At 38.4% G+C, this 27889-nt stretch overlaps 1 protein-coding gene across 2 annotated transcripts in view; it reads right to left on the bottom strand.

The window, feature by feature from the left end:
* Positions 1-27889, bottom strand: part of SEMA3D (semaphorin 3D) — a 138608-nt gene that overhangs the window by 78661 nt on the left and 32058 nt on the right. For both annotated transcript variants that reach the window (XM_061368179.1, XM_061368178.1), the window contains exon 2: positions 15379-15569. In XM_061368179.1, coding sequence (XP_061224163.1) covers positions 15379-15493 — 115 coding nt within the window. In that variant the 5' untranslated portion in view covers positions 15494-15569. The remainder of the gene's footprint in view (positions 1-15378; positions 15570-27889) is intronic.

The raw sequence follows: 27889 nt of genomic DNA, 5'->3' as shown, positions 1-27889 counted from the left end.
TATAATCAAAATGTTTACATATGACTCATTGGTGTCTTTTATAAATATATGCAACCAGCATGGAGTATGCCGGTGAGATAACTGCAGCCTTACAGCGTGTCTTTCCAGGGTCAGAATAAACTTGCTGTTGACCTTGATTTTCTTCAGGGTTTTTTATTTCCAAATTGGGTAATATTTAATTTCAGAAAACATCTTTCTGTATGAAATTTTCTTAATAAATTATCTCTAAGACATAAAGGAATTAGAAATTCATCAGAAATTAGAAACAAATATATATAAATATTTATAGATATAAATAATTACTATGTTTAGTAAAGTATATGAATAAATAAGCATACATACATTAATGTATATATTTAAATAATATACATACATATAAGTATATATAGTCAAGAAGAACTGGAAGAAGGTTACAACCATAAGATGTATAGGAAGTTCAATGCAAGGTTTAATTTGTCCATTATCTAGTATTTAATTCTGGCGGCAATATAGAGATTTGCTACAATTAAATTTTCAGTTACTATAGTTTCAATTGAGATCAGAGTCAACAGACATTGAGCAGTATATCCCTAGGGCACAGTACTGAAATGAAGGCAATAGGGAGGCAGAGAATCCGGTAGCAACGCTTCTAAAATCTTGAGGTCTTTACTTTCCTTACAGAGGTGGCCGTGGATGGGTGTTCCTGCATCCTTGCCCTCTCTGCAGAACTTTTCCGTATTAAAAGCACAAATTTGACACTTAAGTTTTCTTATGATTTAATAGTGGCTTCCAATCCCTTCCAAAAGGTAATTAAGAAAAATATGCTTCTCTGTGAAACTAATGAGAGAATCTATGCTTCTTTTGTATAAATGCTAAAAAGCTGTAGAGTAAAAAGCTCATAATTTTCTGCATAATGCATACTCTGTGGACATAATTCAGGAGGAAGGCACAAACACATAGAAAAAAGCACAATGAGAGTTTAGTCTTTTGGGTAGTAATTAATTTGGGGAGAATGAAATTAAACATATGAATCAACTCTTCCATAAGCAAACTCTCCAAGCTAAACTATTCAAAAATCTTTGGACAGAAATGCAAATTCTGTATTTAACTGACCATAAAATTAAGGTTATTTCCACCTTCCTGGCACTGGATAATGTATCTTTCCTGTTAGAGAAGTCAGAATCACAGCACAAGTTATTTACACTTCCTGATCATGATCAAAACCAGAGCTAGTATTTTGCAGAGAAACTCCTGAATGAAATTAAAAGGGAAAAAAAAAAAAAAAATCAAACCACCAAAACAACCCCAAACCAAACCAAACGGTTTTTATTCAAGGTCTCTCCCAAAGCACGTGACAGGCAAAGCAAAGATTAAGCCCTGTCGCTGGCTACCAGCACCATGGGAGAAAAAAATATTTTATCATTATTAATCTGACTACCTGGCATATAAGCATGACAATTATTTTTTGGCTCAGTCAGTTATACTTAAGATCATGTGGTTTTGTCTGGCTCACTGCTGAATGTTATTATGGTACAGTCTGAAAACAAATTGTCTTGTATTGCAGCTCCTATTCCCCTAGGTGAGATTTATTTGGCAGCACTTTGAAATTAAATCTTACTCCACATTGAAAAAATCAAATCCAACATTAAGCACTACATTACCTTACACCAGCACTGCCCTTTCTCACATATCTTTTCTGAAGGTAACATCAGGGGATTTTTCCTAAAGTAGTAACACTTTAAAAGACCTGCTTATTAATTAACAGCAAGATCACTTCAGAACAGTTTCAGGTTATTGTAGTATCATGCTAACCAAAGTCCCATCCAAACTACTTTTTACACTAGAGCTGGCTGATGAACAGCCTGTCTGAAGAACAGCCAAGCCAGTGTAATAAATAAATACAAATTTTGAAAGGAAAAATAAATACCCTCAGAACACAGAACCTCTATCTGTTCTGACCCTTGTCTTTACTGGGTTCTCTCTTACCGGACAGCCACTTCTAGTGAAACTCTATTCATTTTTTGTGTGTGATGTAGATGTTTCTTCATTAGATGTCATTCTCTGTAGAAACCTCCTCCCTTGTTTTTTTTTTTTTTTTTTTTTTGTGATTGGAAATCCTTGTTAATGGTTATGATGGAGCTGTTTACTAGGAAAAGGTTCTCTGGTGCTAATCACAGGAGGTTTTAGCTCCCAGGGACTACTCATTCTTTTCAGCTGATTTCTAAAGTACAGCTGAGCATTGCTGAAGCACATAATTTCTGAGCAAACGTATTTCTCTTCTCCACCCATGACATAAAACCTGGCTGCATTACTAGATTATCTGATTTACTGTATATAACAAATGCCTTATAAATTCTGCACTCCATATTAAATCCTTATTTAACAGTTCTGTGTCCTGGTTAGTACATAGGATAGAGGGAAGACAAGGAATACAGGATCACAATATCTAATAATCAGTCATTCACGTCATTAACACCAATAAACAGCAGAGATTAATGAATTTCACGAGCTACTGTATTTCAACAATCCGTATCACCCTGTTACTTTTAAATCTCTTCTGATGACAAGCTTCCAGTCATATCACAGTGCTCACCCATGGGACATGAGTAAGACACAGAATATGAGGGAAAATTCCTTTGCATCTCCATCCACAGGAATTTGATCCAAGTATGGATAAATGATACGCTTGTGCAAATGCTCTAAAGTACTTTCACTGCTTAGAGTCATGCAGTCCATGGACCTTTGCAAGTGTGTTGGTTGCCAAAAATATGTAGACCTAATTCCCCGCATACCTAAAAGGAGATGACCGAGTCTGCTCTTCACTTCTCATTTCCTTTTTATTCAGAAGGAATAATCTCTGTAATGACCATCCCAAATGGACATTTGTCATATGATGTTTAACACTTCTTGTATTTCTCAGTTAAGAGCCACCTAGGACAGCTACAACAGGGGGGCGAAAAGCTATCTCATGACTGAAGTGACCAAGTGGGAATGAGCCCTGCCTTGTGCCTTGTACAGTCATCTGTTTCACTGCATCATAAGAAAAACATTTGTAAAATGTTCCAGATTGAAATGACAGCATTGAACACTGATTCCTTACTAATGCAAATGTCAACACAAGCTGCAAAGTGGTAAAGAATCAGGTTTGGTCAGTTATTTACTAACTATTGAAAAGAGCTTGGAAAAAAGACCCTGAACACAGCCACTGGTAAGATTAAAACTGAAACATGACCTAGTAAAAATTGTCAAATAAATGTTAACAGAGAATTGATTAAATTACAGCCAAATAAATAATTGGTTTTACTCCAGAAAAGGAAAACAGTCCAATTTTATGGATTGAAATTGCCCTTCAGTGATGTACATTTAATATCACCACGGATATAATACCGGACAAAATTGTTATGAAAAGCACATTTGCCCAATGGTTTTCAAGCTTAGAGAAAGCTGTTGATTTGAATTACTGCATCTCTGTAGCTAGGCTAATATAGAAACAGCATTCTTACAATGCACAGAAACAAAGCTAGTTACAGGGATGGTTTTTCATGAATACATGAAAATTCAGCACTAAATTTATAGTGTGTATCTGCTGGTTTACTGAAAATTAAATACCTTTTTTTCCAGTCTGGCAACTTAATGAATATTCAGCAAACTCCCTTTCTGGGTTAATATTTCACTGCTGAATGGTGGAAGCTGGAATAGTGACTTTTATTCATTTAGAAAAGTATCTCAGTGGACTTGGCTCACAACAGCAAGATAATTTCTTACTTAAATAACCTCCAGCAGCAGAGCCATGGCATAAATGCTTTGAATGAGATATTGTCATTCTGTTCTGATAATATGCCTTTACATTTACACAGCACATTTAGACATCTTAGCCTCAAGTGACATATGTGGTGACCATAAGCATGCAGCAACCTGGAATTCCTTGGTTGAGACTCAGCATTGCCTTTGTGGCTGGTCACTGATATTTCTGTAATGATGTGCTATGCCAAAAGTGGCAGAAAGGGAACTTCTCAACCTGTTCCCAAACATCTACATCTAATGACACATTTGAATGACTCTGAATTTAAACGCTGTATACACATAATACTGTAATTTTCATATACAGTAAAAAACCAAACATCACATTGTTTTCCTCTGGATGGAAGTCCTTTCATGTACTGGAAAACACGTGTGACAATTTACATGGGTATTGTGTGAATCCTCAACTAAACTTTTGAGCTAATGCCTATATAGCAAAACCACAGAAATTTACTTGATTCCTAAAGTATTCTGAGTTTAAAAGATCCACCTGATCCCAGATGTATTTGTACGAAAGCAAAGAGAACAGCTCCAGTCTACTACTAGCCTCTATAACATACTGCAAAAAGCAAGTTCTATTTTGTTTAGTTGCATCTCACCACGGACAATGATTGATTGTGTGTGTGTGATTTATTCTGCATGTCACATGGCTCTCATTGCTATATAAGGAATTTTATTTGGCCTGGAGGAAACTGTCATATTCACAGAATCATAGAATCAACTAGATTGGAAAAGACTTAAGATTAAGTCCAACTGTTACCCCAGGATTGCCAAGTCCACCTTCATGGAACAGCAAAGCCTTTCCAAAAGCCTATGTATTACTGGAAACAGAGAAAATATGATTCCTTGCTTTTACAATATTGTATCAAGATCTTGGTTCTCTTTCTGTGTAGCCCACAAAACCACCTTTATACACCATTTTGGAGTTAAGCCGTTACGTTCCTCTTTTAGGATGTAACTGTTCTCCAGAAGGGTATTACAGTCAAGGAAATTGACATTTAAAAGAGAACTTTTCCGAAGATTACTCCAAAATTCAGAAACAGTCTTCCACAGGCATTTCAGGACATTTTCACATTTGTCTGCTCTGCAATCAGCAAACTTAACAATTCCCACATCTCTATTTGCAAATACTTTTCTGATAAAAAGTCAAATACTTCAGCATTTTACAACCCAGAAAAATCATAAATAATTAAAGTAGTTCAATTATGCATGATGCTCCTCAAGCCTTCATTACAGACAACTGTAACTAAGCAATAGCTCTCTTGACAGAGAACTGTGAAGAGAATTTTTACACTGCTCATCAAGATTATCTTTTCTTCATATAGCTACTCCACTCATAAAGAAGAAAAAAAGGAGAAAGAAAAGAACAATGAGCCTCATGCTGTAAGTCCTGATTTTCTGTTATAAGTAATGCTCATGTGAAAGGATGTGCTTCTGCAAGATAGGAATTGAGGGTACTGCAGATTATTTAGTTTATCTATTTCTAAGCCAGGGCTATAATCAATCTACAGTCCTACCTTTGTGTGACTCAATGTTTCTTAAATGTGCAAAAATAGTAATACTGTATAACAAAATAGGTAGTTGCTTACCTCCAAAAATGCACCCAGGTAAAGTATGAACTAAACAATTCTTGCTTATGTTTATAGAAGTGTATTAGTTGTGTTTTAGCTGCAAATAAATTCAAATAGTGAAAAAAGCTGCACAAATAACTTGTAAAGTGTTATTACTGCTGAGATGATTAAAAGCTGCTTTGTGACCTCATGTTATTACTGAAAAAATGCAAAGGCCCAATTCACAAACTTCACAGAGCCAAACCAAACAATTAACTTTAGACAGAGCAACTGAAAATGTATCGAGTGAAACATCTGTTTTTCTGAAGAAGGCCTAAGAGTGTGGATTTGCACAGGTTCCCTTTTCTTAAGTAGTTTATCTTTCTTGCAAAATTGCCAAAGTAAGCAAACTCACTGCTGTTTTCAAGGCAAAATTAAATCACTTTTTCATCCAAGTGATACTGTGGATATTTAAAGAATATGCATGACAAATGTAATTCAATAAAAATGATTGGCAAGCATATGAACTTTGGTGATGTATAGATAATCGTTGGCATCTCATTATGCATACCTGTCCATTAAGAACGCCTGGCACATTGACAGACTTCAGTAGTACCAAAGCTCCTCTTTAAAGGAGAGGCTAAACATACAAACAATGGATTCATCATGACTACTTCATCCCTTTCAACTGTCACGACCAAACATATCTTTTCTCCCTTCATTTCTCACAGGTCATCAGCCAGTGTAATGGGTAAATAATCTGAATCATTTAAATGAAATCTGTTTTCTTCCACTTCAACCTCACTTCAAATTTCCTTCAAAGTATTCCAACAGAAAGAGGATATTGCTGTCTAAGAGCATAAGATTTTCCTTATGTCTTCTTTCAGTGACCTGAGTTCCAAGCAGCTGACAAAACCTCTGCCCTGTTCTGAGGGGGATGACTTATAAACTTACCTATTCCTAAAACTATTCTGAAAACACACATTACTAACTCCATAGTCGCAAACAGCCTATTAATTTACTGACCCTCAAAAACAGCAGCTTTAAATGAACTATGCCACTCTCACTCTCTCTAGTTATAATCTCAATTCTCATATGCCTTGGAGCAACTCGAAATAAAGTAATTTCATTCATGCCTTGGTTAACCATTTCCCAGCCTTTTGTCTCTCCCACTCTACCACCCAATTAAATACACAGAAAGCGAGAGAGTGATGATAAGCTTCAGCTGAAAAGATCAGCAAAATCCTTTTTGACTGGCTTATTTGATAAAGCTGAGTTAAATTCACTGATTGTGAATCAGTTTTACTGCTCCAACTACTCTACTATCTCATCTCATAAACCTTGCACGTACCTTTAGATGTATAACCATACGACCTGCAATCAGAAAGGCATGAATCTCATGAAAGCATAGCTGTGAGGAATGACGTGTGGAGATTTGTTTATATTCTGAGGAAGAGGCAACATGAAAAAATGCACTGACAATGGGTTGCACCTAGTCTAGCATCAAAATCATCTTGGGGATCTAGGACTTTTATTAGCTTGCATGAATAAACACACTCCACTCCAAAGCAGTGGACTCTTTCTTTCCTGCTTGGGTGGAGACATGCACTTTGCAAGTACACCCAGGTGTTATAAATGTAACATAGTGATCATATTTAGCACTTGAAGGCACATAGCTCTTCATTAAAGTATGGTTCATAAAACTATATGCAGTGCTATCCTTCCTTTCAAAACAAATTACTGTCATTATATTGCACTTGCCTTCAAAATAGCACCAACCCTTTATTTTGGGCTTGACTTTGCTCAGAATGATGCAAAAACGCCTGGAGTGTTTTCAAGCACCTCTACCTGCAGTTTTCGACTAACTGCATCTTCAGACAAACTTCTGAGAACATGATATTCTCTGGAGATGCACACAGCATCCTGAGGACAGAGGGTCTTTTTGCTACAACTTGTACCTTATATAGCTGTGGCCAGATAACAGCAGGTTGTGATATTTACTCCGCCCACATTATCTGGTAGCAGCTGTACATAACACGACATGTCTTTAAAACCTTGGTCAGCTTTTGCTTTGTCAATGAAATTCCAGCATTAGGAAGTAAGGTAAGTGGACTCTTTCACACTTGGAGCAAATGAGAACTTTGGTGTGGATTTCAGAGTCCGGGATTTAAACCTGCAAGGAGTTTTCTCAAATAAATCTGAGGTATAATTGGCTACAGAAACTTGGATTTGGTTCAGCAGCTGCTCTGACACTACAGATAGGTGCTGACAGATTCCTTTGAGGCTCTGACTCCCTTTACTCAGACCCGCTTACTCAGATTGTGCATCTGACACTAGTACTTGCTCCACTGAGCCTACAGCTGTTATATATGAAAGATGCCAGTTTTAAAATGGTCAGATATCTTAATAATATTTTAACTTTTTTTTTCTCACCAAGTTCAAACCTATTTGTCAGCTTCCTAATAAGCATAATGCTCATAACAAAGTAGACAAAGCTTTCACGCTAAAAGATAAGAGACCTTGAACTGCAGTGCCATGAACAACTGTTGTAATAAATATCAGATGGCACAGGCCTGAAAAACACATTAATATTGACACAGCCTTGGGAAAGATACTGAGAGCATAAGCTGTTCCTGAAGAAAGCGAATTGACACTGCAAATGAGAGTCAATACCAAACAGATTTACTTTCTTAGTTACTTCATTAGTGCCTCTATTTTCAAGAAAAATACAGATTTGTTGCCTACCATTGCTATTATTGAAAACCGTTTGCAGTTTCTACACTAGTGTAATCAGATCCTACACACCAGTTATAACCAGTTTCCATGACCAACACAAATTTTTATGGAAATATTCAAAAGGTGTACATCCCACCCTTTCCCTCCCTATGCATGCTCCACAGACACATATCCCATTTGCTCTTGCATCAAAACTTGGAGCCAGACCCTCAGTTTAACCACTGGGACCTGCAATAATTTTATCAGCTGAGGATCTGCACCCAAGTGTATAGCAAGAAGCTACGGTGGCCATTCTTCTCTTCAAGAATGGGACCAGAGTCCTCACAAGCTATATGGTCAGGATGTAAAGCTAAATGAGATACAAAGATAAAGTCCTAACTACTAACTGTACATTCTTGCCAAAGAGTCTGATTAGAGCTGGAGCTGGTGCAAGAGAAAGGGCAGACCCATGCATATGGGAGCAGATGAGGGAGAAAAGAATTGAATATGCGTACTTGGGGGAAAAGGGAGCAGGGAAGGAGAGGTCCTCTTTACAGAAGCTGCAAATTGTTATGTTGGCTCAGCTGGTGTGAAACCATGTCTGAGAGAGCCTGTAAGATCTCTTAAGTGCAGATGGTCCTTGAACATCCTTCCCAGAGCCCCTCTCAGGGCAAGGAAGTTTCTCATAACCGGCTTCAAAAAGCTCTTCTGGTTTCTCAACTCAACCAAGCCAGACCCAGATGGGCACAGCAGATACAGTAAAAGAGGTGAAACCAAGTCTGGGAAACAATAATCAGCTCACCAGCGTGACCTACTTCCCAGGGAGCAAAGGCAACATTTGGCAGGGCTGCAGGGGCTGTAGCAGGAGAATTGCCTGCACAGGAAAGGAGGCAAAGGGCAGGACCTCTGCGAGCAGATTTACCTGCCAGTGGAACAGATATTTCCGCTGCTGGCAGCAAACCTGCTTTAAGAGGTTCCTGCTTGCTCTCCCCACATGTAACTGCTTGTTCCTGTCCCGCAGGGGGGTTCCCTCTCTGACATGGGTCAGATAATCTTTCTTTCCCATGCTCTGAATGAGGAACGAGAACTTTTATAATGACAGTGGGGACATTAATACTTTAGCTATTTCTACCATCCTGACTGCTGGTTGAGTTCACATGGGAAAAATTAATAGCCCTGCTCTACATCGCTGCAGAAGTGCAGTGCAGAGATACAATACTATAGGGAAATACTATTAAGCCATTATTTGGGGTAGCTGAATAGTATGAACATTCTCTAAGAAAATCTGGTTTAAATGTAGAGAAAGACCATTTTCAGGAAACTTCAAAGATTTTTCCAGGTTTTCAGATATAATTTTATTTGATTAAAAAATAATCAAGTGTAGCAAGGTAACTCAATTGGCTAATGTGAAGGTAAGTTTTCAAAATAATTTTGTATTGGCAATAGCGAAGGACCTCTTTGAACAAGGAAAATAAACTCAATTCACATTATAATAGCTTGGACTAGTACAATTATCTCCTATGGCAAAGTGAAATATAATAATCAGATATACTTTCTGATGTTGACAGGAGATAAGTTCTTATGAAGTCACTGAACAACTGCATTAATTTCATTATATGTTGGAGCTGGCTTTGCAAGTTCTGTCACATTCAGAGCCCGACATACAGATGCGCAGGTGCAGCCAACATCTGCCTTGTAGATTTAGGCAACACTGTGATAGGACCATACTAATTTAACATTATAGGGCAAGAGATATCAGAGACGTGTGTCTGCAAAACATAGTTATGTGCAACATCATCATTATCTCTTGTCAATCCTAAGCATATAATCTATTATTTAATATTGAAGGGGGTCATTTTTTAATTATTAATATTTACATTTATTTATCCATTTGGGGGCACCAGTGGGTGTCACATAGTGCTGCTGTGTTACATGTATAGTGAAAAATATTTTTCAAAGACATCCAGGTTGGATGGATGATGCAGAGAGAGTTGTAAAGCTGTCCCAAAATAGCCAGATAAATTGAGCATAAAGTTTCAGTGCCTTCAGTAACCTCTTTGTCATCAAATTCTTTGGCACAAATCAGAACACTTCTTCGCGACAGACATTATTCAGATCACAAAGAAGAAGTGGGAAAAAGGGTACCTTTGTCACTCCCACCCTTGTCTAAATGTCTCTGTTTAACCAGTGAGCCAATCCCTCTGACTTCCCTGGTAGAGCTCTGGAGTGATAAAGGAAATTTTGTCTCTGTCTCTTTCTGCCATCTCTTTGTGCATTTATCTTTGACTTTGATTACAGAACAGACCTCCCTTGCTCCCCCCAGCCCTTCTGTGAGGAACTCATCTATAAATGGAACATCAGAAATGGGGAGGGAGGAAAGGGAAAAAGGATGTGACTCAAGGACCTGCACTGCAACCACAGATGTCCACTGCTAGACATGCACTGACGTCAAGAAGATCATGCCCTCAAATTAGTGCATAGAAAGAGAACAAGGTTGGGATCTTTGAAACTACTGTGAATTGGATTTGTTTTACACGTCTTTAGTAAAGTGCAATTAGACAAATATTTTTGAAAGTACCCTCTTCGAAGCTGATGCCATTGATCATATATCTTCCCCACATTCTTCTTCTAGGCAAGCAGTTTTCTCATGTTGTCTCATCCTCCTTTTTACAAGAACCAATCACTCTTCCCAAAGTCTTGCCAAGAAAGAAGAAACCAAAGTCTTTGTTTTTTTCTCTCATCTTCTGAGATTTAATCAAGTGAACATCCAGCAGAATAGTTTGGCATTTCGTGAACACAATTCTTTTTTTATCCAATTGAGGCCCTTTTGTGATCAAGAAAAAAAGACAACTGTTGTGAGCTACAGGCTGTTTACACTGTTAAGAGGTTGATATGGGTCAGTTCTCTAAGGTTATTCTTAGTTCAACTGCTATGTAAACTGTTGATGTCACTGACGGGAGGCTGCTCTCCAGGACATTATATATATGATAATTATACGACAGAAAATGCAACATATAGTTGGATCTGACCTCCAAGTTCACTAGTTTAAAAAAAAGCAAAAAAATAGCTGTAAGAAACTTGCTTGTTTTCCCAGTACTAAAATGTAATAAATGCCTTCAAGTTTATACTTAGTCTATAGCATATATAAGAGTCTTTCTTCACATGGACAGCGAAGGCCCATCCATCTTTAACCTAGGGTGGATTGTAAGTCTCAGTGTTCACTGTCTCCAGAAAGCCTTTTTGAGAGAAAACAGGCAAAAATCTATCTTATAACTAGACAGTCATCTGAAGCTGGGATCTTAATTCTCATATAAATATTTTATGTTACTCTACTAAGGAATCTCAGATTTTTCTGAGAAACCAGAAATCATAAAAAATGAAGAAAACAAAAAGGGACTCAAGAAAAGCAGCACTTCCTCACTCAGCACATTTTCCTTGATTTTCATAGACATTCAGAATTACAGCTGCTGATATTACCACAAAAGCACGTATTTACTGACTTTTCTTCCTCTTCCTGTAGGGCAAGCACAGCTGCTGAAATGCAAGATCATTTCTATGCTTTTTTGTACATCATCAGTTTACCACGTTCCATCCATTCATAGTTGTGCAACACCCTCATCAGAGCAGTGGGATTACCACAGTGTCACAGACAGTTTAAATGAGTCTCATGGAGCTATACAATTGTAACTATAATTTATATGCATAATTAAATGATGCATGACAGGGAAACAAGCCAGCTTTACTGAAAGAGAACAAACTAACTTCTCTGATGCAACAGTTAAACATCTCATCAGTTATAAAATGAAACAGGTTTAAAGCAAAAATCATTTAGAAAACAGGATGCTTGACATTATAAAGTAGCATGTTCAAAGGATCATTTTTAGAACATTAAGGAAATGTACTAATCCAGTCAAGTTTTCAAAAGAATTCCTGGCACCAAAATGTTATCCTCTGTTTGCTTTTTCACCATGCTGTAAGAATGGATCACTCTGAGGGGAAAGAAGACAGAGCTTCTCTTTGCACTCTGAGGGAAAGAAAATCAATGGGGAAAGAAAATCATGTGTGCAAAACACCGCGTGAAGTTAATCCTTAAACGTGGCTGATTTCCATGTGGAGCTGATGATTTAGCACTGTCATCCTTCAACAGAGAGAAAGAAACATGTCTTTAGTTTACGTATTTAAGATGAAAAAGTGAGTGGAAATTTGATCCTGCTTCAATTTACTCCAGTAGGAAACCTCTTGCCATGACTTTAGTGGGAGTAAGACTGTATCTTAATTCATTCAATGTGAAGAAGAAACAATCAGCTGAGAATAATGTTCGTGTTTATTAGATTTAAATTACTGCCATAGTTGTTTTTAACAGTGTTAAGTAAATCCTGTTGTATAAGTGAAAGTTTGCCTTCATCTTGCCTTTTCCTATGTGATCTGCCACAATGCAGGATCCTGGTCTTCTGACCAAATCACCACTGGTCACAGCAAGTGTGGCTTGCTTTTGGGGCATGGCTGCATTCCTGTATAGGAATGATATAAATTTGTGGATGTCAACGTGGATTTATCACTGGCAACAATGTCCAAACCTGGGCTGGGGCATGCCTCCCGAACAAGAAAACAGGGTGCACACTTCAAATAAACGTATTATTTGAGTGCACAAATTGCTTCTAACATGTCCATGAAAAAGTGTCAAAGTAAAGCAAAGCAATAGGCTTAAATCTGCGATTAGGAGTTTGCACTTTTACTGGAAAATCTAGGATAGTCGCAATTTGAAAAAGGTTGATTTTTTTTTAATCTTTTCCTACAGGACAATCAACCTTTATGTCTGGTTATTCTCTGCCTCTCACTATAAAGTAAAACCTGGAAACACACACACAAAATCTGTATAGATGTACCTGTCAGCACATTGGGAAAGACTGCTACCCAGAAGAGAGACAGCATTTGTCACTTGACAACTTTGTTTTCTTCTCCCTACTCTCTGGGCATGAGCATTTTCTAGCCCTCAGCTGAGGTGTGCTGGGCTGCAGCTGTGAGATGAAGTAACTGCAGGGCAAAAGCCCTGCTTGCTTCCAGCTCTCCTGCCTGAGCAAATGCTCAGCTGTTCTGGGAAGATGATGCTATGCTACCCCATAAACACATTGCACTTGGAAAGGAATGAAACCTTCCCTTCAAAGACAACATCTTCAGCAGCCAAATGAACACATATGTGTGACCAAGTGTTCAGAGCTGCCTGATGTGGCCAGTGTTGGTCAGTCTTCCATGAATAAGGAAAAGGGCCCCCTATTATCCTCCTCATGCAGTCTTAATTCCAAAGAACAGAGATGCCAGGACTTGTTGATACGACTGTAATAATTTTATGGGAATTGGCAAGACAATTCATTTCTCCTACACCTTATTCTCAGAAACACTGAAGTTATTTTGGCTGGGATACCTGATGGGGGAGGAGGGAAGGTAAGCTTAATTCTGACAACTGTATTAGTTGCAACTTCTGTTATGCTGTCATAAGCAACAAAAATATAATTTCATTATGACAAGCACTACCTGCACCATTTACAATGCAAAAGTGTGAAAACAAAGCAGTAACTTTTTTCTTGTTGTCTGTGGAAAAGGAAAAACAGTTGTGTGTTCCTCCCCCTCCCCCCCAAAAAAGGGCAAGAGAAGGTAAAATAAAGTCTGATATTCTCTTTCCTTTGGCTTTTCAGTTCCATCACAGCTCTCCAAATTAAGATTTATGTGCCATTTTGTATCTGCTGTTGATTTTTTCCCCCTACAGGGATATAGGTGGATAAGTCTGGATAGGAAACTATACCCCTCAAGCCAAACTGAAAGGTTTATAAAGTTGCTAATAAAAGTTTGGGTCAGGGCCTACATATCAATCATCCACTCATTGTCTTTTTAAACGAGCTCAGGCATTTTCCCAACCACTCCCAGCAGGTCTCTGCCACTATTTTAAGCTAAGATTTCAGTGATTTCTTTTTTCCCTGTGCTGACCTCAATAATTTTTCTCTCTCCCCCTCCTTACCTGCCAACTACATTCATCAGGACTCTGTCAAAGGCTATATGCTTTTGAAGTTGAGAGGAATTCACTAATTGTGAGTGTCAAATCCACAATAAATGCCACTACCATATGGTATATGCTGCTATTGGGAATTATCTCAAAAGGCCTAGCTGTGAAAAGCCTGGCTGTATGTAAGGAGGGGTTTATTGCTAACTTTCATAACTCATGTCAGGTTGTTTGGTTTCTGTATTCATTGGCTTAAGTGAGTGCAACTGTTTCCTGAATTTATAAAAATGTTGTCAAGATCCCTGGATCTCTCTTCCTCTGAATCTCTCTCACACAAACACAGTAAAACACATACATACACAGCAGAATAGCACACACAGTGGCACACGAATCTAAACAGTATATCCTTGTGCTTACTCAATAAATCCCTGTATGTGTTAAGCTCATGATAAATATATCATAACCACTGATGAAGGTTTTACAGCCTCCTGTCCCATCATACCACCCTGAGTGTAATCCTGCAAAGCAGAGAAAGACCTAAGTTTGAAAAACTGAGAGCAGAATTAGCTGCTGGATGGGGTGCTGACATAACTAAACTGGACATAATTTCCTTTAACTAAACAATACAGTATCAGTGATGTATCTATGTGCCTTGTAAAAGCTTGGTGGAAGTGAGCTGTACACTCAAAGCAAAAAAGAAATCTGATTTCTATAAAAAGTTGTCCACCAATACATAGATGCAACTGTATTTAAACCCCTCAGCCAGTAACATTCACAACAAGAGGTACACAGGAGGTTAAGACATGCCTCAGAAAAACATGCTTTTTAGGGAAGAAGAAAGAAAACATTTCAAGAGTTTCACATACCAACTTAGTGATAAGGGAATTACAACAATAAAAGGTCAGTGCCATTCGAAACACTCGGGCAGCTCTCTCAACTTTCCCTGATGTTCTAGAAAGGTGTGTGTCCTCCACACTCCACATCATACTCACTAGCCACATGGGAATGTTTCCAGTGTTTCAAGTAGCGCTAGAAACCATTCTTTAGGCAATGACTCCTGCCTCATCTACATATAGTATACTAATATCCTTTTGGAGCAGACTGCAATAATGTTTTACAACCCCAGTTTTATTTCACAAACATGTACCCTTCCATCCAAAAAAGATAATTTAATTGTGTCTTTAGGAAGAATTCATCTATTTTTAAGGCCCCTATCATGTGTTTCTGGGAACCGTAGCGACAGTGTTTCACTTTCCTAGTTAATAATAAAAATCAGTTGCTGGCAATATCACATCAAAACAAAAGTGGTGGAATCAGATGAACTACCCAGAAGTTTACCTTTATAGGAAAGCTTAAGTCTTGGGATATTTTGTTTTGATGTTCCAGTGACTGGAAGGAACAGCATCATTAAAGATAACAGGCTGCAGGCATGTGGTACTTTGAAAGCTCTCATTCTGCTCTCTTCGTCTGTATCTTCTTTTGCGCTATGGTGAAATATCTCCCCACTTTTCAAGCAATCCAAATTTAATCTGGAAGAAAAAAGAACATCTGTAGACTTTTTTTGCACTGTTATATACATAATAATTCTGAAAACAAGCCAGACCTATCTTTAAAGAGTAGCTCATTTAATACATTTGCTAAAAAAGTTCGTCTAGTATTAATTAAAATGTTGTAAATATCTTTAATATTAAACTTACACAATTTGAGGTATGAAAAACATGTAAACCTCTCAAACACCAATGTCTAGCATGGCTGAAGTTTAAGCAGAAATTAAATTAATGCACTACCCATAAAAAGAATATTTGCCCTTAAAAAGTGACCATGAAACTCGTTAGTTCATACTGCTTCATTGGATATCTTAATGTTTTATAACTGTCTTTATCTCAGTACAACAGCTATTGTATGTTTATGCTACGACTAGAATAAACTGTAATATCTCAGATATCATGGGTATACAAGCTGAGCTAACAGTGAGTACATACCCATCATAAACTTTCATAAATAAACTAAGAAAATTGGATAAATCAAGAAGTTGTGTTTAGTTTTAATAGAGAAAAAAGTCAATGCAGCTGATGGATTTAAATGCGCTTTCAGGATGATATTTCCAGCAGAATAACTGCCTCAATTCACCCACCAAAATGTCCTATAAACTTTGATAAGTGGTTCACACTGGGGTCAATAGGCTGATATGGGACTTCATTAGCACAGTGTGCAACTAAGCCAGCTTTGCAACACTTTTCGCTTGCTAACAGTCATTCATATTCTATAAATCTTAAAGTGTTTTACAAATGAAAGTAATTATCACTGTCCTTATATTCCCTGTGCAAAAACAGAGTCATAAAACTGCAGTGAACCTACTTCCTTAAGGTCACACAGCCACCACAGTACTTGAACACAAAGCAGCAACCGCAGTCCTGGTGTCCTGTTCATACCCAGTTGTAAGAGATCCCTTTTGCCCAATAACTCCACTTTTGAATATTAAAATTATTTCAAATGGCATCCTGAGTTCTGAAGGCAGAATTTGATGGTTAATAAATCACAGAGATCAGGGTATGAAAATATTTGCGAGACCAGATCATCCCCCCTGCAAGTGCATGATACCAGAGGTCAAGGGAGACAGTGAAATGACAAATGTCAGTGTTTGAGGAAGGCTGTAAATCAGGAAGTAGGGAAATGTTATGGTTAGTGATGAGATTAATGGCTCATGACTTGCCATGAAAATTCTTTTCTGAAAGGTACTGAAACAGCCTGATTAAAAGAGTAATCCTAGTGCCCACATAAGCCAGCACTTACATGGACATCAAGGGAAAGGCTCATTGTGAGCCTAGGAGAGCCACATTCACAGAGCACAGCCCCTGAGCCTCTCCAGCAGTCTGGCACTTACGCTCACTGCAACACTGCTGCCAAAGCATCTCTGTGAGATGCAGAGGCATCCAGAATCAATTTAGCACCTCATGATGCAGGCTGTACATCCTTCCTGGCATGAAGGGACTGGAAAGAAGACCCCTTCAGTTCTCTCTGCCAGAGGAAACCTCTCTCAGAGGAAGCTGTAGCTCTCTGAGCCTCCAGACCTTCTGTCAATAGCAAGAGACAAGGGAGTGTGCAGGAAGGGCATGACAGGGAAAGAGAAAGAAGGAAACGATTTGTAAAACCCCCAAAGCATCATTCCTATTGCAGAACACTGAGCTTCTGTCTTCTCAGTCCCTTCCTCAATGCTCACATTCAGCTTCCGAATGAACTAGTGTCACTAGTTGGTTTTTTTTGGACAAGTGTCACTACATATTCATGAGATGACTTGGAAAGAAAACAAAACAAACATGAAACGCCTCTGGTTCATCTTTCCTTTCCCTTTATTAGAGCATAAGATCTCGAGGGAAGGCCCTCACTTCTTCCATGCCAATACATCTATGTGTGTTTGCACTATGAAGGCCTGATATCAACTAGACTACTACAGGACTTTGTCACCTTAATGAGATTTATTTGGGAGGGAAAAAGGGGAAAAGAAAGGAAGTGAAGACGAGGAGGACTATATTAAGACAAAAGGCACCAGCCTATATTAAGACAAGAGGCACCAGCCCTCTTCATCTTCAGTGGGATGATAGAGACAAACCATAATTCAAAATCAGCAATGAAGAGGGAGTCACTCACTGCAAGTATGTTGAGAAGTCATGGCTTAAGGGTCTGGGCCTCAGCCAATAGGGAACTCACCAGAGGATTTGGAGCTTATTTTCTCAAGGCAAAGCACAGTGAAGAAACAGGACTAAATTTGCCAATCACAGAAAAAAAAAGTTGCTTGAACACACTGTCATTTGCATAAGGATGAGCACCAAACTCGCCTCTTTGGCCATACCTCACAACCTCATTTTTTCATGTAGGGTACCTTTGTTTATGGAAACCTTTCTTCTTCTTCTGTTATTTTTTGGTTTGGGTTTTTTTTTTAGTTTTTAACTTTTATTTGAATAATGTCTGTGAAAAACCATTTGCTTTAATTCCTGACACAAGTCAGTTAGTTTACACTGGAGACAGCTGCTCTGTGAGCTTGAGCCAATCCCGTTTTGTCCTAGATTCATTGCAATCTGGCCAGATTGTCACATATATTTTTAGTCTATGATGATCTTCTAACACAATTCCAGCTTCCACCCAAAGTCCTTCCAGCAGCCTAATGACTAGCTCAGGTTAATGAACTTCAGACCAACTAACTGGACATTAATCTTCAGGAAATATTCTTCCTCTCTGTAACATATGTAATGCCAATCAGTGCCCTCTGCTGAAAACAGCCATAGTCACGCTGCTCAGAAGTAATAAGATCCATGAACAGAAATAAAATATAAAGCCTAAAAGCAAATCTAACTCCCCCGTTCTATCCTCCCCTCAAAAGTAAGAAGAGCTTTGTCAGAGGAGGAAATATTACTGTTTCCTTTAGTTCTTCGATACTTCTAAGCACCAGCACACTCTAAAGCTTCCTCATTGTGAAGAGACCCAAAATAAATGAGGAAAAAGAGTTTGAAAAGAAAACCAATGAGGCTAAAACTGCTTTCCCACCTTGGCTTCAGCTAGGAAATATCTGCACTGTGTTAATTATCACCTGCGAGACTGACTGGGAAAGGAAGCTATGCATACACCTCACTGAAATACAGGTATTCCCAGTGGAAAAAAGGAGCTTTTATTTGCCCCTCATGGGGGTGGAAGGCACGATGTTGAAGGGGGGGTGCTGAGAAGCCTGACTCCATCCTGCTAGGACCTCCTTGTGGGCTTGTAAATTCATAGTGGACTATAGGTTAAACCTGCCAGAAGGCAAAGTGTAGATCTGCCACCTTGTCAGAGAGAAGGGGCTAGATGTAACCAGCACATACATGATATCACGTCCCTGAAATGAGGTGTCACCTCCCTGCAATTGGTCAGATTTAGTGAAGCCTATAAAACAGATTGCTCCGTAGCTACTGTCTGGAGCAGGGAAACCTGGAGCCAATTTACTAAACATAATTTATTCCAGGCCCTTTGTTGCAATAAACAGAGCTCTTCAGCCTTCTCAAACCACAGACAGTAGGGAGCTCTGTGCTCATGGGAGTTTTTTCAGATCCTTCAGCTCAAACCTATCTAAATCTCACATTCACAAGTATTGTGTAGGTTTCCAACTTCTCCTGGCGTCATGAAGTCCAGAGCTGGAAGGACTGTGACTCATCCTCAAACACACACAATTTTTTAACAGTAGTTCATGTAACTCTCGATGTAATTCCATAACAAAAACCTATACTGAATTGGAGTATAATTTAAAACCTGTCTCCAGCACTAGCTCTCTGAGGCTATTAGGAATTTTGTACTCAAACAAAGAGGACAATGAAAACAGCCTGCAGCAAATACAGGAAAAGTGATTAACCAAATGGTATGGCACAGATATACTGATTCTAATAGCAACATTGCAAATTGCAACTACTGAAAATCCAGAGCAACTTTTGAGGTGGCTCATGATGTTTTAAAAAAGCTGGAATAGAATAGAAAAATTTGTCATAGTCACAACGGACTGATAAGCAGGCTGAAGAAGTTACCTAGCCCACTTAGTCTCAACATGTAAACTAAGTCTCAACATGTATTATACTGTGTCTGATGCTGGAATTTTTCTTTCTTCTCATCTACTCGTGTCTGAGATCTTGAGGTTTATCTTATTTTTCCATGAAGTGAGAAGAGAGTAAAAAATGTCCCTTGCAGACATCAACCAAGTAGCATAAGTGGCCAGTTAGACAAACATACTGCTTTAAAAACTAGTTAGCTGCAAAAAGAAACATAAAGGACCCCACCTACAATTCTATTTTATTGAAAGGCACATTATTCTTTTGCTCATGTCATACATGTACTTAATATATGCATATGATATGAGCAAAGAAATTTAAAGCATATTACTTTAACTACAAATATATAGATATATGTTTCCAAAGTATTTACCTCTAGATGTCTCACATAAATTATCACACATATTCCAAAAGAAAAAGGTCTATGGTTGTCTACAGTGTATTTCAAAACTATAATAATGAGCTGGATATTCAATATTCTGTGTTAATAAAGGGGAAAAATAGAAGAGTATGTCAGTCAAATGGATAACTCATAAAATAAAATAGACTAAAAATAAAATTACATCTCCAGGCTTACTTGACATTCCTAAATTACTTCTTAAATAACAAAGATATTCATTCAGAGCACACTAAAATTATGTTCTTTTTCCCCTTAGATAGATGGTCTGTTGATATACTGCCTGGCAGAGGAGGCTTTTCTCTTCATCGTGCAATCTCAGTTTAAAGCTAATTCCATCCAAGAACTGGTAAACAGTATTATTCATCACTGTTCTCCCATTTATTAAGTAGCTTTTGTGCTGTTTATAGTGCAGCAAATGTTCTTTTCCATGTTCTCGCTTTTATAAATGGTGATCAGTATTACATCACTTCCCAATAAGGATTACTAAATAAAAAGACAATAGTACAATCTAAAAAAAATAATCCTACAGTAGGTGACTTTTTAATTTCTTTTGATTAAATCTTTGGGTTTAGTAGATCTGGTTTGAAAAGGTTTTGTCATGAAGCAGACTTTGCTGTTGTTAAATACCCAGATGAAAAGTAAAGACTCATATGAAGCATAACCCAGCTTATAATAAGTTTTACAAAGCTTCACAGGCTTTACCTTCACTGAGCTCCTCAGAGGTTTAATACCCTATCCATTCAACACCAGTAATTTGAAGGCAAGAAAAATCTCTATTCTAATTCCCACTTGAGAAGAGCCAAACAGAATAAAGAAAAATGAAGGGCCTGAGAGACAAGGGGGATGCAACTAAAGGAAGAAAGAGTCAGAAAAAAACCTTGGTTTTTATTGCAGACAACCATCTGATAATAAAGCTCTCCAATAGATAGAAAATATATTTGAGGATTACATTGGATTTTTAGTTCATTAAGCTAAACTCAAGCAGAAGCAAAAATGGTGACTATGGAAGTGAAACATGAGAGAAGAATGAACTCACTTATTTGGCTTGTTTTTTATAATTTTCTTCATCTTTCTGAAATCTACTCATGGAAGCATTTCTAAAAGGCATACAGCCTGTTTGGAGATGAATACTGGTAAGAACGGGTAACCTTTCTAGAGGAGTATGTCACATTGCTATGAAGAGCTTATCTGATCATGAAATTTACTATCAGGCACCTAAAATTATAGAAAATGCGCACTTTATCATCAAAAGATACCAGGATATTTTTCAGGTCAGAGTCAGTGGGGTCAGGATTACATGCAAAGATTTCCTGTGGACATAGAAGCACTCCTTTCAGAATGGGTCAGGTAGACAGCCATGCACACAGACATATATCACTAGAAATAGTGATTCTGAGAAGCTTTATCTGTGGCATTGAATCTTTTGGACATACAATGCATAAATCCAAGACTGATGATAAAACAAATGCCTCTAATTCTTTGTACACTCTGTCTCTTTAAGAAAAAAGAAAGACCTGTAGTTTTACAGTCTATAGCCTGTTTCTCAAACACAATGTCTATTGACCAAGAAAAGGGGTGGAATGGAAAGCAACTTGTCAGTTGATAACGATATTGCAAAGAGGATGTAGGCAAACAAATAAAATGTCCCACCATTCAGATGGACAACTGAAATCTTTCACACATGGATACCTACATGCCTTTCACTTTGAAGTTAGATGCATATACATCTCAGATGGACTTTTTTGTTCTTTCTTTTTTGCTGGTGAAAGGAACTGAGACTTCAGATTTGGCAGTGTCAACGCCGGGTAGGACAGGGCCTCGAGCAACCTGGTCTAGTGGGATGTGTCCTCTGCCTGTGCCAGATTAAGGTCCTTTCCAGCACTAACCATTCTATATTACAACTATACTAACAGCTTCCCATAGGCTCTTTATTTAGAAAGAGAGCACACTAAACATCTGATCACTAAAAAAAAACCCAAAACAAACTAAACACAGGACAAAGAAGAGAGCAGAATACAGCACAATTTAGCAACATGTAAGAATCAAAAGTAACCCTAACCCAAACCTCAGTGTTACATTAAGTACAGCATGTTTCCCCTGCAAACCACAAAAAAAAAACCTCTTGAGCTATGAAAAGTGATTCTAAGATGGAGTTTGTAACTTTGGTATCCAAGAAAAGAAAAAGGCAGGAGGACGAGAATTTCTAGAGACATTAATGAGAAGGTAGACTAGATGAAAACCGCTTCCTGCTGAGCACTGTGACGTCTGAAGGTTTCCAAAGAGAGCCAGAGAATTTTCCTCTGAAATGCCTGTCACCACCTGCAGCACTTCGGGGTGGCTTGGCTCAGCTCTGAACAAAGCAGACAGGGAGAGAACGTATGCAGGAAGCTTTGCCTCTGGAACAGCCTTGGCCTGCTGTTGGGAAAACACCGAAAAGCCAAAAAAGTGTCATGATGGCCATCAGAGAAAAGGAATGCTCATTTTGGGGAGACCTGCCTGAACATTTAAACACTAACAGACTGCATTTGTCCTGCTAGAACCTGAATTAACCCCAGGCAGTACTGTCAAGTCAGCGAAACCACTGACCCTGCAACTACCATTCTTTTGCTGGAAGAAACACACACCTACAATGGCCAACTCAAAGGAAGGATTACAGACTCTTTCACCTCCAGGAATACTTGCCAGTGTTTGCTATGGAAAAACTGTTCCCTGTGCCTCTTTTCACAGGAGACCTTCCAAAATCTGCAGAGGTGGAGCACGAGCCCTCTAGCTGTGACAGTTTTATTACTGGAGGACTGGATGGGCTGGTATTTCTGGGGTTACCAGTGGCAATGGGGTGTTATTTTGCAGGTTAGTTACTTGAAAAGAGAATTGCCCTACCATGTATTTTGTATGCTCATGAAAAACACAGCTTGATGGGAAGACAGCGTGGCACTCTAGTGAAATTGCTTATGAATCAATTCCATACTTAATTCTAGGCATGATGCAGCAGCAAGGTAAGTAATATAAAATATTCTGAAAGCATATAGTCAGTGAGCTGTCCGCAAGATTTATCTACATAAACAAATAAGTAATGCTCTTCTACCCTTGGTCGAAGAAACTCAGATCGAAGCCAACTCCTACGGTTGTATAGCTCCATTAATTGCATACTATATGACAACATATTACACGTTTCAGCTATACACACATCAGAGGCACCACCAGCCAGCCAGTTCTGTGTGCAGGCAGAAATAGTTCTGCCCACGGCTACCCACCCCATCCGTACAATCATAACCCAGCAGAACCTACTAAAAAACACCAAACAACCAGAATAGAAAAACAAAACAAATCCTCTCCAAAACAGAAATAAAGGAATGAAGATTTACATATACAAATATATTTATAATGTTAATTTCATTTCACAGCAAATGCTTCATTGTGCTAAAATTTGTAGCTAGATTTATCTGATATAAGCAGAAATCTCTTGCCAGCTCATTTGGAACTCTGCTTAAATGCTTGTAAGGACTCAGATTTCTCAGCTCTATCTAAAAGCTGCCTATAGGACTTTCAGAGAAAACTAGAATGCTATGAATATTAAGGACAGACAACTGCATGCTAAAGCTGGCATCTGAAAATTATTATTATTAATTCTTTCTATTGTATTAATCCTGACAGGATGTTTCACTAACTGCCAGTATTACCTAGTTCATTGTCAGCTGTGTAAAAGTCTGACCTAATAGTTTTCAAAAGAATTCAGGATAATAAAGTTTAGCGATGGTTAAAAAATATGCACTTCATATAGCAGCTGGGCTTTGATCAAATATGTTTGCTCTCTCTCCAATGGCATATTTTCATAGAATTCCTTTCATCAGTGTATGGCCTCATTATTTGATGTACTGCCAGTGAGCTTTGTACACCACAGTCTGCAGGGCTTTAATATATAAACTACGGTATAGGGGGAGACAAGCCGGAAGGATTTTAATTTACACTTCCAACAAATTTCTATTTAATAATTCATAATCTACGCTTCAACTCTATTGGAGGAGGGGGTTTATAAAGTTTTTTTATATCCATTGTCCAACTAATTTTGGATCAAGATTTTGTGCAGCCAGTATGTAAAACGATATACACATGAATGTGTACACTACAATGCAGTGATCTGTGTTGGCACATTAACCCAGTTATTATATTGTTAGGCTGCATGCCTTTGTTTTCTCCCTAGGTTGTTTTTTAAAGGTTTGATTTAATTTGCATTTGGAAGATGTGTGACAGGGCATCAGCAGAGCCACTGTAACACATCCCATTTATAAGCTTACACAAGTCACTAACTTAATGTGGATCTCTTCATCTTGACAGGTTTCCCTCAGCTACTTATCACCACAGCACCCCAGCAGTTTAAAAGCCTCAATAGCTCTATTATTTACTCTCTATCTTTGCCATTATGGGTTAATTGATTTTTTGTAATGTTACCATAGGAGATGACATCACTTGCATAAGGTCACACCAACAGCTAGGACCAGTACCCACATCCCCTCGATGTCCAGGCAGTGCCTTAGTCACCCCCGCCAGCGACTTCTCACCAGGGACTACAGACTGCTGGCCATGATTCCTGTGGCAAGATCCATGACCCACATACCACTTCTCACAGCATCTTACTCTTGATTTAAGCCCTTGGAAAACTGCAGAAAATAACAAGCAATCACAGTTTCATTTTCCATAAACAAGAACTTCAGAGAGCTGTGTAAGGAGTAACGTGCCACCAGTGTGAGTTCAAACAGCAGGTTATCAAAGATTTAACAGTCCTGTGTTCACTGATCACCAACTTTGCCATTTTCAAGGGTTAGAACATGCTGCTATCAGACCTCAAGAGAAATTTCTGCCTGTGTTGCAGCAGAAATCAAATCATATTTGGTGCAATAGAGTTGTTTTGTTGGTCTATTTTTAAGCTGCTTTGTGAATGGTGTTAGCATGACAGTTCCTGGAATCTGAAACAGCCACACTGAAAAAGAAAACAAGAATTCAGGCACTGCCACCTCCATTCAACGCAGAACTATTTCCACTTTGGTTTAAAACCACAATAACTTTCCTTTGTCTCGTGAAGACAAAGTGAGGACACAGAGTGCACAGATACTTTGCTGAAAAATAGCAAGGCTTTTTAGGCAGTTAACCAGTTAGTTACAGTGGAGTTGTCATAACCAGAAGATTAATACAAAGAAGGTAGGATGTAAAACACCATCTCTAAATGCCTTTTCTCAGTAGACACTTGTCCCTAAAAAAATGAGGCAGTCTGGATCTTGAGGGAGTTTTGAGGCTTCATTCCCTACAGGGATGTTCAACACTGGAACAGGGGGTCAGAGAAGTTGTAGATTCTCCATCTTTGCAGACATGTGAAATTCAACTGGACATGGCTCTGAGCAATCTGATCCAAAGTTGAAAAGTACTCAGCCTTTGAGTTGCAAATGGGACCATATGACTTCTCATGTCCCTTCCAAACTGAATTTTTCTATTATTTTTTTTTTAAAGCTAATGGACAAAGGAATAACTGAACCAGATCACACATTGATGCCCTTGAGCATCATCCAAAACCCTTCCACTGATCAACTTCCAGATCTGACAGCCATCAAATGGCTTTTCTTACTTTCTAGTGATCACTGTTATTTTTCCAAGGACTTCTGATGAGGGCAACACCTACCTGGCCTGCACATAGATCAACTCCCTTACTACTGAAACCCAACTGAAATCAGGAATGCTTTCATTTTTCAAAACTGTCTGAAAGTAGCAGTAACTGATTCACAAGCAGGTCATAAAACCCTGTATCAAGAATAGCAATGTGTGCACGGGACAAGTGAAATACACGCAGAATAGGTACAGACACTTCATTAGCTATATAACTTAACCCAGTATCTCACGGCTGAAGGATACCATTTACCCACACAGTTCTGGTTTACCCATCCCGTGAGAACTAAACACAGAACCGAGTGTTGAAACTATTGACACTGTATTTGAAATAATGCTTTTGTGTGAACTGATGAGACAAGAAGGGGATTTCTTCCAGGATTCCCCCACTGGAGCTCAAAGAGGAAGCCAAATGAGAAATACCACTGGGTGGACAGCTGACAAGCAAACTAAGCCAATGAGTTCTGTTTACCCAGAAGACAAAATATCAGCGGTGTGTCCCAGCCTAACTTCTCTTTTCTGTCCAAATTCTGTTAGTCCTTCCTGCTAGTATATAATTTCTCAGTTGGATCAAGAAGGGAAAGCCACCCTAGTTACTACATTAAATGCTTCAGAAGGTTGTGGGCAGAAAAGCTAGAAAGGATTTGGCATCTGTGCTGACTTAGATAGAAAAGGGATGTGGTGGAGAAGACTAAGCTGTGTTTCCATAGCCATGGCTGAGCAGGTGGCAAACGTCTACCACAGGTGCTTGTTCTATAGAGGATCCACTCCCTGGTAAAACAGGCATCCCTCAAAGAAACCAGGGCTTAAAGGTATTCAAGTCTCTTTACGTCAGATGAGCCCCATGTAAGTTATGAAACCCCTTGGGATCATTATGATTAGCTATCTTTCTTAAGCTATTCCCCACCAGGCTTTAGTGCTTTTAAACCACTGACCCCTTGAAATAAAGAGGTAGATTTCTCTTTCCACAGCTGTGATTCAACACAGGGAGGAATTCAGAGACGTCTGAAAGCAAAGCCTGGCACAATTTAAAACAAAATCCTTCAATGACAGATTCAGAGAGTGATGGCTGCAGCTGGAGCTTGCAAATATAACAACTAACTATGTATTATTCTAGAGCCTTACATAGGCATACCCTGTGAAGGGCAATTTCTTCACATGGAACCAGAGAAACAGAACTACTAGAAATAAATCATCAGGAAAATTAGATATTGGATGATCAAAAGGAACCTTGGTGCATGGGTCCTTCAGCAAACTAAATGGTAACCACCTCCAAAATGAGGAGATAGGTGATAACCTATTAGACAAATTAATCCTCAATTTTTTAATTATTTTCTTTATCTTCAATTAAAAACGGAAATTCCTGTGCTTGGAGATGAATAAACCACTAATAAGATGTAGTTTTTAAAACTTTTTGTACAGTCAACTTAAAATATACAGTAACTAGTACATACATTATTGAGTCTTTGCAAAGGAAATGTATTTCTATTATTCCAGTTTCACAGCTGAGGAATCTGATTATAAATGTATTCAGTAGTCATCATAGGAGGATTTGAAGTGAATAAGGATAAGAATCAGATTATATTAATTGTTATCAATGCCACTGTCTTAACATTCTTTTTTCTACCCAAACAGGTTACCTGACACAGCATATCAGTCTTAAATGAATATGCACAGGTGTAAAGATGAACTTTATAAATTATCTTGAAGATACTGAAACACAGAACACAGTTATGGAGGAATAAATCTATTGACCATCTTCACAGAGTACTGCAAAAGCAAAATAACTACTGGAAACTCTGCTTTCCTTGTCTGCTCAGCTGGCGTATGTGACTTTCATTAATGGCACAGGGAATAATGTACTTGCACTCAGACCCAGAACTGACTGATGTCAACTGAAGTTCAACCATTCACATTAATGGGGATCAGCATTTGTCTGAGGAAATGGAAGTCTCTTAGACCTCAGGGTCATGAATCGACAAGCTATAGAACATTTTCCCTGTTGTGCTGACCATCCTCCATACTCAATGAGATCAGCTGTCTAGACCCTTAGTCAAACTACAGATGCTTTGTGCCCCTCCTGAGGCACAGAAAGGCTTCATTGCTAATTCTTTCTGAGTAATCTGCAATGAAGGATAAGGTCTCACAACTCCCTTTCTAGGACACTCATAACAGTCTCATTACTTTGGAACCAAAGAAAAACCTAGAAATATACATGCAAACTGTG

The sequence above is a fragment of the Neopsephotus bourkii genome, unplaced genomic scaffold (assembly GCF_033783945.1).
Source record: "Neopsephotus bourkii isolate Nb327-2 ecotype Australia unplaced genomic scaffold, CSIRO-AGI_Nbou_v1 NB_1423, whole genome shotgun sequence".
Classification (NCBI taxonomy): domain Eukaryota; kingdom Metazoa; phylum Chordata; class Aves; order Psittaciformes; family Psittacidae; genus Neopsephotus; species Neopsephotus bourkii.
Note: the sequence above shows the minus strand (reverse complement) of the source record. Positions and strands in the feature narration are given on the sequence as shown.